The 14,749-nt window shown below is 40.3% G+C and overlaps 1 protein-coding gene across 3 annotated transcripts in view; it reads right to left on the bottom strand.

Moving 5' to 3' along the window:
- The window catches only part of Pou6f2 (POU class 6 homeobox 2), a 489,703-nt gene that overhangs the window by 48,243 nt on the left and 426,711 nt on the right, over positions 1–14,749 (bottom strand). For 2 of the 3 annotated variants that reach the window (XM_034509572.2, XM_034509573.2), the window contains one exon: positions 2,668–2,808. The exons of the other annotated variant lie outside the window; for it this stretch is intronic. In XM_034509572.2, the coding sequence (XP_034365463.1) occupies positions 2,668–2,808 (141 nt within the window). The remainder of the gene's footprint in view (positions 1–2,667; positions 2,809–14,749) is intronic. 3 annotated transcript variants of the gene reach the window in all.

Here is a 14,749-nt window from a genome sequence, read left to right as displayed (position 1 = left end):
GGTTATGAGTAGTCTTGGGTAAGCTAAGCCATGGAAACCTGTAGTGGAAAATTTTCCCAGAAAGTTGGGAGGGGCTAAGATGGGAGGAGTAAGGAGAGGAAGAGAAGGTGTAAGGAGAAGAACAGGAAAGGAGGAGGAGGAGGAGCTAGGAGGCAGAGATGTAGGGGTGATGGAGAACCATGCATGTATCAGGAGCAGCCCCGGGTGACAACTTATATCTAGGTTAATTGGTTAACACTTCTAATTGTGTGATCATCTTGTTATTTGAGCATTAACAAACATATAAAGCTATTGGATAATCTTTAAACATTAGAGTCTCACTTCTACCAGGTACCGAGTGGATGGTGGGATGGTCTGGGCTCAGCCCAACCTTGTGGAGACAGTGTGGAAGATTGGCAGAGCCATCTCCCACACTGGCGTCTCATAGGTGCAGGGCTGGCCTGCCTGAGCTGCAGCAGCAAGATTAGGTGCCACCATTTTATATATCTCCCTCAACAGAAGCAAGATAGAATTGGTACCTAAAGTTAACCCTGTGTAGGCTTGGAGGCTCATTTAGGTCTGTTAAATCCAGTCTTTGGTCCATAGGGTGTAGAAAGGATCTTAGGAAATGAGGACAAGGATAAACATTTTGGGTGATAACATCCCTACTTGATGGTTTCTGTGTGGAACAAACTTCCTCATTTGTCCATGTAGCTATCAATAAGTCCCGTTTCTCAAACTTAGTTTTAACTTGAGTATTAATGCCATTACTCTTGGATATACTTCTAAATATAAAAACGAACAGGTGCCAAGAACTCTAATAAGGGAGTTTCTAAATATTCAAAGAGTTTCTAAATATTCACATCTCCTTGGGAAATCTCTGTGAAGACTTCTAAGAAGCCAAAATGGACTGAGTGTGGCAGTCTTAGGTGGCAGGGTGTGTTAAGCAAGGTGAATTGTACTAACCTGGTTCCAATATTTTTTTCTTTTGTATCACATTAACACAAGACAAAAACCACACATATCAAATGATTTTTTGTTTCCTTTTAAGGTAGTAGAAGTTCACTTTAGGATATATGTTTACTGTAAAAACAAACAAACTACCCTAACACAGCTTGTAAAATAACAATAAGAAGACACTGTGTAATTAACTTTGATTTACTGTCTACATAACCCTATGAGTATTCAACTTGGTATTCTTGCTGTGTCAGGGATTCCAGTGTTTAGGGCGACAAAGGTGGGAATTCTGGTCTCTACGAAGTTTCCACTGGCTAATCAGCTACCAAAGCATTTGAAAAGAAATCGCTAAGTAGTCCATTGGTAGCCTTAAAGCATTTCTCCTTGTGGGGAGCATAATAATACATTCACTTGGATGGCAGAACAGAAAAATCAGAGGGAAATGCCTCTCTGTAGATAGATTTGGTTTTGCTCTTCAACTCTTAAACTTTAGATCTCGAGGTTGCTTTATTTCTGGGTGTAGCTCTAGGAAGCTGCTTCCAGCATGGACCTGAAGTATGTGTGAGTTATAGATGTTAAAACCAACTTTTCCTCCACCTCACTACCCACAGCGTTCCAGAAATCTTAATACGCTTTTGAGAGCCTCCATTTAGAGCTGGCTGCATAAAATGATCCTTTGATGAAAAGGAATTGGAACAAGGGTTAAAGCAGACATTGAAAGGTTACTGTAGAGGGCACAGTGTTCACACAACCCTCCTTTAATATGTGTGGTGTGCACCTGTGATAAGATGATTCATTACACGGGGCCTCTCTTTGACAAGCTCCATCGTTCAGCCTTCGGGCCTCTGATGGGACAATCCTACACCCGCCCAGGAAATATAACAAGGTCAGCTTTTTCTTTCCCTGGGCTGTACGTAGAGATGGTTTAGCTTATAATGCATGTTTGTTTGCTCTTTATGTAAAATAAAAAACAAAACAAGTGTTTAAGACATTGAGATTCCTGCTTTTGCAGAGCAGCTGTATATAGCAGGGAGTTATGTAAACACATTGCCTGGTAAAGAAATGATGCTTTTCGTGTGTTTCATGATCATAAATGGCCATGCCGAGGCCTAATCACCCAGGTTGGGCTCTGGTTTTCCATTGGAGGGCACCCTGCCATCACCAACTTCAATTCTGCCCTGCACTTTTATGCAGCTTTTAGGGTTACTGATCACTGAAGTTCTAGCCTATGCAAACATGACATGGACACATGCGCCTTATAGGACTTTTCATTAGCTTCCCATACAGAATACGGCTTCACTGAGGTTAGCTTAGATACACCAGAGCAACCAGCAAAAGACACTAGTTTCTCCCATTAACATCAAAAAATTTTTTAAATGAAAAATGAAAAAGCAAAGCAAGGTTTTCTTTGAAAAATGTAGTTTTTGATTGTTTCAAAGAATATCCCAATAGTGAGAAGGGGGAAATTCTTTAACTCAGGCCATAATACTAGTCATCTCACAAAACAAAACAACATAAAACCTTGACATTTTAGGGGAAAGAAAGAAAAATCTCGCCTTTAAAATAAGAACCACTTCCCCACCCCTCTCCTATTCTTGACATTGCTAGTAAACATTATTTATTTGCCTCAAATAGATGCAGCTACATATCACTGTCATGCAAAAGAAATTCATTTCCTTTCCGAGTTCAATCTGCCGTAAAAATTCACTCTTCCTCCCGTCTCCCACTCACCTGTCCTTGTGCATTAGTAACTAGTTGACCTGTGACCCCCTGAAGGCTGGAGAGGGCATTGCCAAAGGCCTGTGAGCTTGCTATGGAGCCCATGGCTGCTGCAGCAGCGGCGGCCTGACTTGCTAGAGGATTATTAACCAGCTGCAAAGAAAGAAAAGATCAGGGTGAAAATCACCACGTGGCAGAGTAAACCACACAGCGACATAACATTCCCTCCAGCTTGCTCATGCAAAGGGTCCCCGAACCCACTGCAGGGTCCCAGGAAGAGATTTCTTAGAAACTGACTAGAGGAAGTCAGGGACAAGGTGGGGGCCTCAGTTGAGGGACAGCATCGGAGAGAAGGAGCCTGAATTTGGGGACAGGGAATCACAGAATAAAATTCTAAGGAAATGTCAACCTTCCTTGAAATCATCCTTGAAGCAGGATGGGTGGAGGAAATTGATGTCCACGGGGTTTCTGTGTGGATTTATCATTCCCACGGAGGGAATCACAGCTTCTTTTAGGGTTATTTGCGAAGGGCACGTTTCTCACCCCACTTTCATTTCCTAGGTTTGAATCAACCAAAATCAGTGAAATGCCAGTCCAGCTCCTGTGCCTTCAGAGAGCGAGTGGGTCTGTGTTTGGGACACTTGGGGCTTATTTTGAGAGATTCAAAGTCAGTGGTGAATGGTCAGGTTGACAATTACTTTCTGTTTTACCTAACATGTGGCCTCTTTCCTGCAACAAATGTGCAACAGGAAGGAAGTAAACAGAAGGGAGAGAGACCAGCCCAGGGAGGTGGCTATGGCTGCCAAATTCTGTTTTTCCGTGGAGACCAATTCAATATTCTTTCTCCTGCCAATTTTCCACACCGCAGGTTTTCAGGCCTTCTGACCATGAGGCAGAAGGGTGGCATGCACTGAAATCTGCATTTAGGTTAATGACTAGATATAAATTCAAGAAACATTTAAACTATTTTCACAGTATTGGTTTTGATACATGAATTTCATTTGTATTTATTCTAGGGTGTTATTTTTTTCTCTCTGTATAGTTTCTCTCAACTTCAACAACTGTGTATAATAATGCATTTTCCATCACCACGTTCCACATCCATGCAACTCCTGCATTTTAGCAGAGACCTGCCAAGGCTGCGACCTGGGGGAGAAGAATTAGTGGTACTTAGTCCATGTCTTGGCTTGTCTAGAGCTCCTCTTTTATTAGTATTATTTGTAAATGTTCTTTCTACTTTTAAAACATTCTTTATTCTTCTCTGCCATCTCTGTTCCCCCTTTCTCCTTCTCTTCTTTTTCTTTCTTTTCCTTTCAGAAAATATTTTGTGTCTTTATTGTTTTGGGAATTTTCCCAGAGTTTACATCATCTGCATTGCTAAACAGTACACCAGTGTCCATTCCAGAATTTACTTATCTAATGAGTAAAAAAATAATTAATGGGGCATGGGGTGGGAATAAGGGATTTAATGTATAGTCTTATTTTCTCTTATACCCGAAATCTAATTGACCCAGTACATTGTTTTAGAAAGAAAAATGCACTTTAAATTCATTACTTTGTCTTTTGTCATTATCTCTTTCCTAAGGGGGGGGGGAATCCCATTCTTTGGCCTAGTGAGAAATCCTGTTTTATCACAGATTACCATCTTGGAATTTAATATTCAGAGTAGACTTGACCTTGGTGTTTGGCATATGTCTATAGAGTGTCTCTGGCTGAGAAGTGGGACATGTTAAGAGAAAACACTCTTTAGTTTAAATGCCCACTATGGATGGTCCACATTGTGTTCTTGGAGCACAGAGCCCTCTAGCACCCAGCGCAGACATTGCACACTGGTATTCCATTTTTAACTCATTTGAGAAGACTCGGCTTACTTTGTTTTTATGCATAAAGCTAAAATCACAACAAAATTCCTGGAGTCACAAGAAAAACTTAACCCCTAAAGAATGATTAATTTATGTGCAATTTGCTTTTAGTTCTGAAAGATAGTTTTGTCTACAATTGTGAGTGAAAAATTTAAGTTTACACACAAACATAGTCAACATTGTCTGAAGAAGACAAGTTGTTATTTCCACTTAATGAAGAGTGTATAGCACTTCTTTGATATCTTCTAGGTGAACCAAGATACAAGAGATCACTTAAGAAATGACGAACTGACTCTGAGTGTAGCATAGCAATGGAAACTGAGAACTCTCTATGTCTAAGAGACTGGTGTGTTATTCAGCAGTAGTCAACTGTATTTGCTGCAAAATCAGATACTACACACACACCTCATTTTGAATATAAAGGCAAAACCAGTTACTTAAAAAGACTTCTGAATCTTCTGTTGAAGGGTTAGAAACCGGTAATGGATGTTTTAGAAGATTGCTCAACTACCACAAAAGTTTTTTTTTTTTTTTTTTTTTTTTTTTTTTTTTAACTTACATTAGCCTTAATGTAGCCTGGTCCTATGATTTCACTGTCCTTATGCCATGTGTATGTGTGTACACATATGGAAGTGGGTGCTTACATGTATTACCTTTCCATCTTTAAGGAGAGAATGCCAACTTTTTTGTTACTCTGTTTTGCAGAGCCAACCCAGGGCCTTGTATACTCCAGACAAGTGCTTTCCCACTGAGCTATATACCCCTCTCCTTGGATGACTCTTATTTCCTGTCCAGACAGCTTCCTGCTTTGTCTTTGTGGATAGTACCTTGTTCTATGGAGAAGTCTGGCAGGCCTTGCTCTGCAGCTAGAATATACACACAGCTAGAATATACTGGTACCAGCCAGTGTAAGAGCAACCTGCATAGTGATCATAGTGGATGCGGCTTTATGAAATACTTCTTGGCCCTTCTGTTGGGCAGGGATGCACTGCCATTAAGATAAGTGGCAGGGGGTGGGGGTGGGAATGGCCATCACCTCAGGCCATGTCGCTCTGTGCTGTCCACAGTCATGTCACATTAGCAGTGCTCCAATCAATATTTCTTCTTGATTGGAGACTCAGGCTAGATCTGGACAGCTGTGAGCCCATGCACAATAAATGCGTATAATGAGCATAGTACTGTCTAAGGCCAACTGGGCATTTGGAAATGGCTGCCAAGTTTATGCCTTCATATCTTTCATGGCCAGTGTGCCCACCAGGAAAAAGGCAGCCTGGAAGAAATCTGACTGTATTACATGGTGTGTTCTCAACAGATCAGTTCAAGGCATGCTGATTCTAGTGTGTTCTTATTATAAATACAGGAGGTCTCAGAGCAAGGATTTGTAGCAGATGAGAGTTTTGACATTACATTCTGAGCACATCAAACGTGGCTAAAGGATCTACAGCTGGTCTAATCTACTCACCACAATGCTCATGTCTGGAGACATTTCCTTTTCTAGAATTTTAGAGTAAAATATCAAAATAAGTTTAAATATAGTTGTGTACCTCTGACATAGGGCACCAAACACTACCTTTCCCCTGCTTAAGCAGGAGAGTCAGGCTGCAAAACCAGATGGGCTGTAGATGCAAAAAACTCAAAACCCAATTTTTTTTTTTTTTTTTTTTTTTTGATAAAATAGGTGGGAAAACAACAGCACTCACGAGAATACAATGAGAGTCAAATGAAACTGTGCAGGTAAAAGTTAGACATACAACCATAGTTCTTAACAAGTACTGACTAATACTCTCACAGAGCACACAGCACAGAACCTTCTTACCTTAGAAATAACGTGACAATTTTTCTGCTTTTACATACAGTTTCTTTAGATTTTTCTGCTTGATTACTTTTGGCAGGCTCTTCCCCTGTAACCCAGGATGACCTCCAATTTGAGATTTTCCTGCCTTAGCCTCCCCAGTGCTGTGGTTGTAGGCACGTATCACCATGTCTTGCACTGTTATTTTTAAAAGGTAACTTAGGGAAGCTATTAGCCATCTGACATGGTAACTAAATGAATTCTGTAATTAAAAAGAAGAGTAGAAGGTATATAAAACAAATAAAAAATTAGACACATATCATGAGAAGGTATGCAAAACAAAAAAGAATTTGAAACAGTTGTCACCTATCCTGTTAGATAGGACTTGAACATCAGTAGAGACAGACGTGCTTTAATTCTGGAACCAGGAGTGGTAGGTGACAGAGAAGTCAGAGAAAGCACGACTTTCTTTATTGTGCATTATCCTTAGACTTAGTTTATAATAATTTTAAATTTTTTTCAAGTGCTCATTTTACAATTTAATTCCTGGCTTGTGTCAAGACATGGTGAAGTAGTTGCTTATTAGATAGCGAAGGCATGCAATAAAAAAGATTAGAGAAAAATAGCCCTTGGTGTTTACAATGATAGCTCTTTCTCTTCCTCTCCTCCTCCTTCCCTCCCTCCCTCCCTCCCTCCCTCCCTCCCCACTGTCTCTATTTCTGAAGGGTTTCATGTAAACAAGAATGGCCTCAAACGTTCCATGTATCCAATGACTGCCTTGAACTCGTGATCCTCCTTGCCTCTACCTGTAATTATTTCTGTGTTCGTACATCAGTGTGGCTATTGGATGCTGATCTCAGGAGAATAAGTCCACGTATCCAAATCTATGCTTTGTGAACTTCTTTGCTGTCTATGAACATTAAATTACGATAAAAATTAACATTGTCTTTCAAAGAGCAACCTTCAGGAGTGCCATGTATATTATCTACAGATGTCACCATCACAGATGACAGAGCAATGCTTTGTTTTTCTGGTTATTTTTTGGTTTTGTTTTTGTTTTTTTTGTTTTTTTTTTTTTTTTTCTTTGTTTTTTCCTGAGAGACTTCTATCCTACATCTTGGTAAAAGAGATTCAGGTTTCTTGAAGTTGGATATCAGCAGTCATAACATTTTAAAAGAAACCTTGCTGATTACATTACAATAGTAAAACTCATTTACATAAACAGGACAGCACAACGAGGCAGTTTAGCTGTGACATGATATTCAATGTTTATGCCTATTTCTTAGGAGGGCTTTCTGGATGCATAGGCTCAAAGCCTTCCTGGTGCATAATTGCAGGTGATCTATGGTTCTGTCATTCTCTGTGAGCCATGTGGATTTTACAGACCATGGGTTCAGGAGCAGTTCTTTTTGCTACTAAGTTTTTAGTTTAGTGTCTAGGTGTGTGGTCTCATTTCATTTTAAATGAGGACACTGAGGAGTGCATGACTGACTCCTCAAGTAAGGATGAGCAACTCTCAAAGGCTATTTAGAAACAGTCGGGAAAACAGTACAGTTTTTAGTTCATTTACATACGTTAAGACCTTGGCTTTCCCTCTACCTATAGGCAGGACAGAAGCATGTCTGTTGTGTCTTTGAGACTCTTTAACCAAACTGGCACTTCTGCTCCTTAATATTTCTTTTGGGTGATGAAGGGAAGAGATGTGTTGGATGGGTGGCTCTGGCCCTCTTAATGAGCTACTTCACATGTGCTTTATACTGGGGGGCTCCCCTGACATCTGTGGTTATTACCGTGTGTGAGACTCTTAGAGCAGTTAGAAAACAGCTTCTAGTGTTTAATACTAGCTGATCCTCAAGCTCTTTGTTTTCTTGCTATATTGCAGAGCTGGCTCTGTGATAAATGCTGTCTGTCCATTCAGCATCCGTGAAACAAAGGTCTCCAGTGACCTTTAGGGCAGAGATGATCCGAGGGACTTCAGTATCCTAAAACACTTTGGTTCATCAACATAAAGTCACAGTAATTTCTATATACTTTTGGAATTAATTTTATTTTAATGGCAAACTGACAAGGACAACATCATCCTCTTTTTTTTTTAACACACAGCCATATTGTGGAAGAGGATTTTTAGAAAATAATGCAATGTGTTTGTTGGATTCCCTAGCAATGGGCCAGGAAGAAGAGAACCCTGATCCTGCAGGGTTCTAGAGTATGAGTGTGGCCTCAGACATGAGGAAGATGGAACTTCATTTTTCACATCTGACAGTCATCATTATCCAGCAACCTGTGGGCAACTGAGGACTGGAACCTTCCAGGTGTAGATGACTCTGGGCTCATGAGGTAAAATGGATTCTGTTACCCAAGGAAGCCCATGGGATGTGATAGAAGATGTGACTGAAGCAGAGATGTGGGGACAAGTCCTGAAAAAGTGGAATTACAATTACTCTCATTAGAGATTTTGTGACATTAATAAGTATGCCGTGGTTCTCATCCCCCTTGAATTATCATAGAGCTCATAGATCCTTGAAATTTCTGAGTGCTAAAATAGGCGAGCAGCCGAATAGAACTTATGAGCCCCCATACGTCACTTGATCTGGCTCTGGGTGTTAGAGGCTAGTTGCCAGAAGAGGAATGGAGCTAACCTGGCAGAGGCTTAGAAATCTGAGTTCAGCCCTGCTCTCTAGAGATTGAAGAGAGCCTGAGAAGGTTCCCATTTATTTCAGAGGTTTAGTCATGTGGATAATGGTGTTGGAGAGTTCCTGTGCTGTGAAGACAGGTACTGGGCTCCAGACCATCTAGAAACAGAAGCCCCTGCACTCAGCCCCTCTGGATCTTGCCCTGTGTATTTCTCCATCTGGATCTTGCCCTGTGTATTCCTTCATCTAGAGTAGTGGCTCTCAACCTTCCTACTTCTGTGACCCTCAATGCAGTTCTTCTTCTTGTGCTGACCCCAGGCATAAAATTATTTTGTTGCTACTTCATAACTAATTTTGCTACTGTTATGAATCGTAATGTAAATATCTGATATGCAGTATATCTGATATGTGGCCCCCAAAAGGGTCATGACTCTCAGGTTGGGAGCCACTGATTTAGTTGTTCATTTGTATCCTTTCTAGTACCCTTCATAACAAAATAATAATCATATTCCCCTGTGTTCTGTGCACTATCATACCAAGTTAATGTACAGGAAGAGGGACTGATGGGAACCCATGAGTTTTAGCCAAAGTAAACAGAAACCAGGAGAGCCTAGGAATCCAGTGTTTACAGTTGACATATTTAGCATGGATGTGTGTTGGCGTGGATTGATCTTGTGAGGTTATATGCCTTTTACTTATATACCTTTTATATACCTTTTACTTATGAGGCCTTTCTAACTCTAGATAATTAGCCTCAAAATTGAATTAAACAGTTGAATCTATGGTTGGTGTTCATAGAGAATTGGAGAATTGCTTGGTGTAGGGAAAACAGCCAAATATGTTGCATGACAGAAATAGAAGTAAATAAGCAGTTATTTTTTAAACAATAGTATGTATTCTATAGTTACAGATATCACACATAACCTTCTGCTTATTAATTTCTTCATCCCGCAAGCACTCAATACCCAATAGGTTTAGGACCCAGTATGGCAATGGACTTGGCTCACAGTCTGTTCTGCTCTTACATGCCGCTGTCTTTTCCCCACAATAACAGTTCTTAAAGATCTTTTATGACACTTGAGTGGATTTAGAATCACCATGGAAATACACTCTGGAAGTTTCTGTGAGGACGTTTCCAGAAAGGTTTAACCAAGAAAGGAGTCCTGAACGTGAGTGGTACCATCTTTCCCATGGGCTAGAGTCCTGGACTGATAAGGGTCAAAGGAGAGGCAGCTGAGTGCAGGCTTGTACTGCCCTGCCTTTTGACCACAGACTCAATGTGACTAGCTGTCTCATGCTCCTGCTGCCATGTTGTCTCCACCACAATGGGCTGTATCCTCAAACTGTGAGCTAGAACAGAGTCTAAAACCTTTCTTCCTGAAGTTGCTTGTGTTGAGCACATTTCCATAGCAATGAGAAAAATAAAAAACTCACCGTTCTGTCCAGTCCTCTCACTTCACAGGACTCAGCGAAAGCTACTTAATTATTTGACTGCTCGCTTTCTTTTCCTCCCTAAACACCCTGTAGTAAGTTTTGGTTCATGGCTGTATTTTCAGTTTCTTTCACAATGAAAGATACTCAGAGGCCCTGGATAGATGTTTATTGAATTAATATGCAAATGAGTATATGAAACAATTTTTCCTCAGGTGCAAGACTTTTGTGGGAAATGAATCCTTTAATCTTTACAAAAATGAGTATGTCTACACTTTTCCTTAAAAAAAAAACAAACAAAAACTCTAAACTCTCTTACGTCACATTACATCAATAATCCTAAGCTTTAGGTGTGAGGTGAAAGATCAGAAACTTCTTAGTCCCAAGGTGATAATTCATCAGGTAAATTAGGATCAAGAAATGCAGCTATATAGGCACATACCTACAAGGCTATAATGGCCTTGAATGATCTTTCTAACCACAGTCAGTCATACTCCAGGATGTAAAATTCAATGATGATGGCCTGTAAAGATGTAGCTTTTATTTTGGCATCTTGGATGAAAACTCCTATGGGATCTCTTAGACACTGAAAGCCTAGAAATGATGTAGAAGACTGGACAGAGGGATTAATCTTAATTTGAGATTACAGTCGTGAGTTTCATAATGGTATTTCAGTTAATGATGAATATGGATGCATATGGAGTCGTGGTCATATAAGATCACAACAGAGGTGATGCATTTCTATTGCTTGGCGTTGCTGGAGTTGCCATATTGCCGCATCACAGTACATTATTTATATTGTGTTGGTATTAGCTAATGTACCAATCATAAGAATTTATAATATATAGAATATAACATATAATACTTTGTAATGATAACAATTGACTGTGCTTTTGATTTATGCATTTACAGTGTGATGCTTGGTATTGTTATTTTTTATATTGTTATTATAGAAAAGGACTCCTTTCAATTATGCAGGAACTTAACTGTAAAACAGCACACTGTGTTATGTGGGCAGCAAGCTCATCCATTTCTGCTTAATGTGTCTCTTGATTTCATCATGCAGGTACAGTCAGTAATTGACCTATGCTGTCCAGGTACACTTTGTAATATTTGCATGGTGGGTGGTAAAATGGCTCAGTAACACAGTTCTGAAAATGTATGCCTTTCAGGAAGCTACTTCTGACTCTATTTGGGCACCAAAAGTTAAGGTAGTAGTGGGATGTGGCCTTTGGCTCTCTCTTTCTCTCTCTCTCTCTCTCTCTCTCTCTCTCTCTCTCTCTCTCTCTCTCTCCTTTCCTTCCTTTATTCTTTCTTTCTTTCTTTCTTTCTTTCTTTCTTTCTTTCTTTCTTTCTCTCTTTCTTTCTTTTTATCTTTGTGGTCTGGTGGATAGCCTTGAGCTGTGATGGGCTTTATGAAATGTCAGGACACTTGGGCATAAAAATAGTTTGTGGCTTCATAGTAGTCAGTGAGTCAAAAGTGAGGCTCTACACAGTTGACTTTACAAAAGCTGGGCATCACTAAAGATGGACAGAGCAGGCTTTCCCAGAGCAAACATGGCTATCTTAGCGAGTGTCATAGAATCACACTGGGGAGATAACTAGGTACTGTATGTAGTCTGAGTCCAAGTTATGAAGACACTAGATGAAGAAGCTACTGGGTCAGGCTGATATTCTGTAATTATGTGGCAAGCTATTAGAAAGCTCTTCAAAGGCATGTGCTTCTCTGTTATTTTTATAGTTAATCCCAGCATTGAGGCAAGAAACAGGCAGGCTTTCACCTTCACACAACTGACTCATTAGATTTTGTAGAAGAGAGGTCATCGTCACGGAACACACCAACCCTAAATCAGATTTTACCCAAGTGCTATGCAGACAAATACAATGTTACTACAAACCTACACATTTCATTTCCTTTTCTCTTTGGTCCTCCATCTAATAACCTGAAAATCCATCTTTTTATGGAGCTTCATGCTATTTTCTTACTTACATACAAAGTGCTACTTTTACCAATTGCCTCTTGTCATGGCACATTAGTTAGGTGAATTTGTTGATATTACAGACTCTCTCATCTTGTGTTTCTTATTTTCTCATTCACTTTAAACAAATAATTGGGAATACTCCTGTGATGATAAAAAGAAAAATACTTTTAAAAAGAGATATTTTTAAAAAACAGAGTCAATTGTTGCCATGGTACAGCAGTTAGTATTGTTACAGTCTCTAGCTGTGGAAAAATTTATTACACTCTTATTTGCCGAAGCCTAATATATGTATGTGTGTGTTCCCAACACTTGTTGAGTCCTTACTAGGGACCATAGGTGCTATGTAGGGCATAAGAAAGACAAGAAAGAAAGACCAATAGGAAGCCAGGGACAGTTTCTGCCTTTATGAAGCTTCATGGGCATGTCATTCATTAAATTCTTCAGGCGAGGTTGCTTCCTGTCTGGGCCAGAGCACTGAGCAGATCTTGGGTGGCAGCTCTGTCCCCAACCTCCAAGAACCCAGAGGAAGTGGGGATCCCAGGCACTCTAACTCAGGCAGTATCTTAGGTAAGCAGACAGCAGGGCCCGCCCTAAACAGGGAGTAACTGGGAACCAAAAGGACCCAGGAAGTCACTCCCGGCATGGAACACTGGTTCCTTCCGGTCTGAGCCAGAGCACTGAGCAGATCTTGGGTGGCAGCTCTGTCCCCAACCTCCAAGAACCCAGAAGAAGCAGGGATCTCAGGCACTCTAACTTGGACAGTGTCTTAGAAACTAGTTCTCAGATCTGAGGCCTGGATCAGACCTCTGCCAGGTCTGCTGTTGTGTGGACCCCGGATTCCAACTGAGACATACTGGAAGGTCCACTCAACCCAGAGCCACAGAGGAACAACTGAACTCAGAGCATCAGACAACATATCCTGAGATATTCTAGAGGAGACACTGCACCCAGAACAGCAGACACCTAGCTGGACTACTACCTTGGAGGCACCATATCCTGAGGCATCCTAGAGGTACCACTGTAATCAGTGCAGCTGGAAAAGATCACAGAGACATCTGGACCCCTAGGAGATCAGACACAAGCTAGATAACTGGAAAGACAGGCTTCAGTCAGAGACAGCAAGTACAGGCAGCACTAGAGTTAACCAGATGGCAAAAGGCAAGAGCAGGAACGTAAGCAACAGAAACCAAAGTTATATGGCATCATCAGAACCCAGCTCCCCCATCAGAGCAAGCCCTGAACACCCCATCACACTAGAAAAGCAGGAATCAGAATTAAAATCACTTCTCATGATGATGATAGAGGGCTTTAAGAAAGACATAAATAACACTCTCAAAGAACTTAAGGAGAGCACTGGTAGACAGAAACCCTTAAAGAGGAAACACAAAAATCCCTTAAGGAATTGCAAGAAAATGCAACCAAATGGGAAAAGGAATTAAACAGAACCATGCAGGATCTAAAAATGGAAGTAGAAACAATAAAGAAATCACAAAGGGACAATATCCTGGAGATAGAAAACCTAAAAAAAAAGATCAGGAGTCATAGACACAAGTATCACCAACAGAATACAAGAGATGGAAGAGAGAATCACATGTGCAGAAGATACCATGGAAAACATTGACACAACTGTCAAAGAAAATGCAAAATACAAAAAGCTACTAACCCAAAATATACAAGAAATCCAAGACACAATGAGAAGGCCAAACCTAAGGATAATAGGTATAGATGAGGGGGAAGACACCCAACTTAAAGGACCAGTAAATATCCTCAACAAAATTATAGAGGAAAGCTTCCCTAACTTAAAGAAAGAGATGTCCATAAATATACAAGAAGCCTACAGAACTCCAAATAGTTTAGACCAGAAAAGAAATACTTCCCGCCATATAATAGTCAAAACATCAAATGTACAAAACAAAGAAAAAATACTAAAAGCAGTAAGGGAAAAAGGCAAAGTAACATATAAAGGCAGACTTATAAGAATTACACCAGACTTCTCACCAGAGACCATAAAAGCCAGAAGATCCTGGACTGATATCATACAGACCGTAAGAGAACACAAATGCCAGCCCAGACTACTATACCCAGCAAAACTGTCAATCATTATTGATGGAGAAACCAAAATATTCCATGACAAATCCAAATTTACACAGTATCTCAACACAAATCCAGCACTTTAAAGAATAATTGGTGGAAAACTCCAACACAAGGAGGGAAACTACAACCTAGAAAAAGCAAGAAAGTAATCTTCCAAAAACCCCAAAAGAAGATAGTTACACAAACATATCTCCACGGATGTTAGCCCAAAAGCTTGGATTATTGAAGACTCAACCCACAGACCACATGAAGCTCATGAAGAAGGAAGACCAAGAGGGGATGCCTCGGTTCTACTTAGAA

The sequence above is a fragment of the Arvicanthis niloticus genome, chromosome 8 (genome assembly GCF_011762505.2).
Source record: "Arvicanthis niloticus isolate mArvNil1 chromosome 8, mArvNil1.pat.X, whole genome shotgun sequence".
Lineage (NCBI taxonomy): Eukaryota > Metazoa > Chordata > Mammalia > Rodentia > Muridae > Arvicanthis > Arvicanthis niloticus.
The sequence above is the reverse complement of the archived record's forward strand: the minus strand, read 5'-3'. Positions and strand labels throughout refer to the sequence as shown.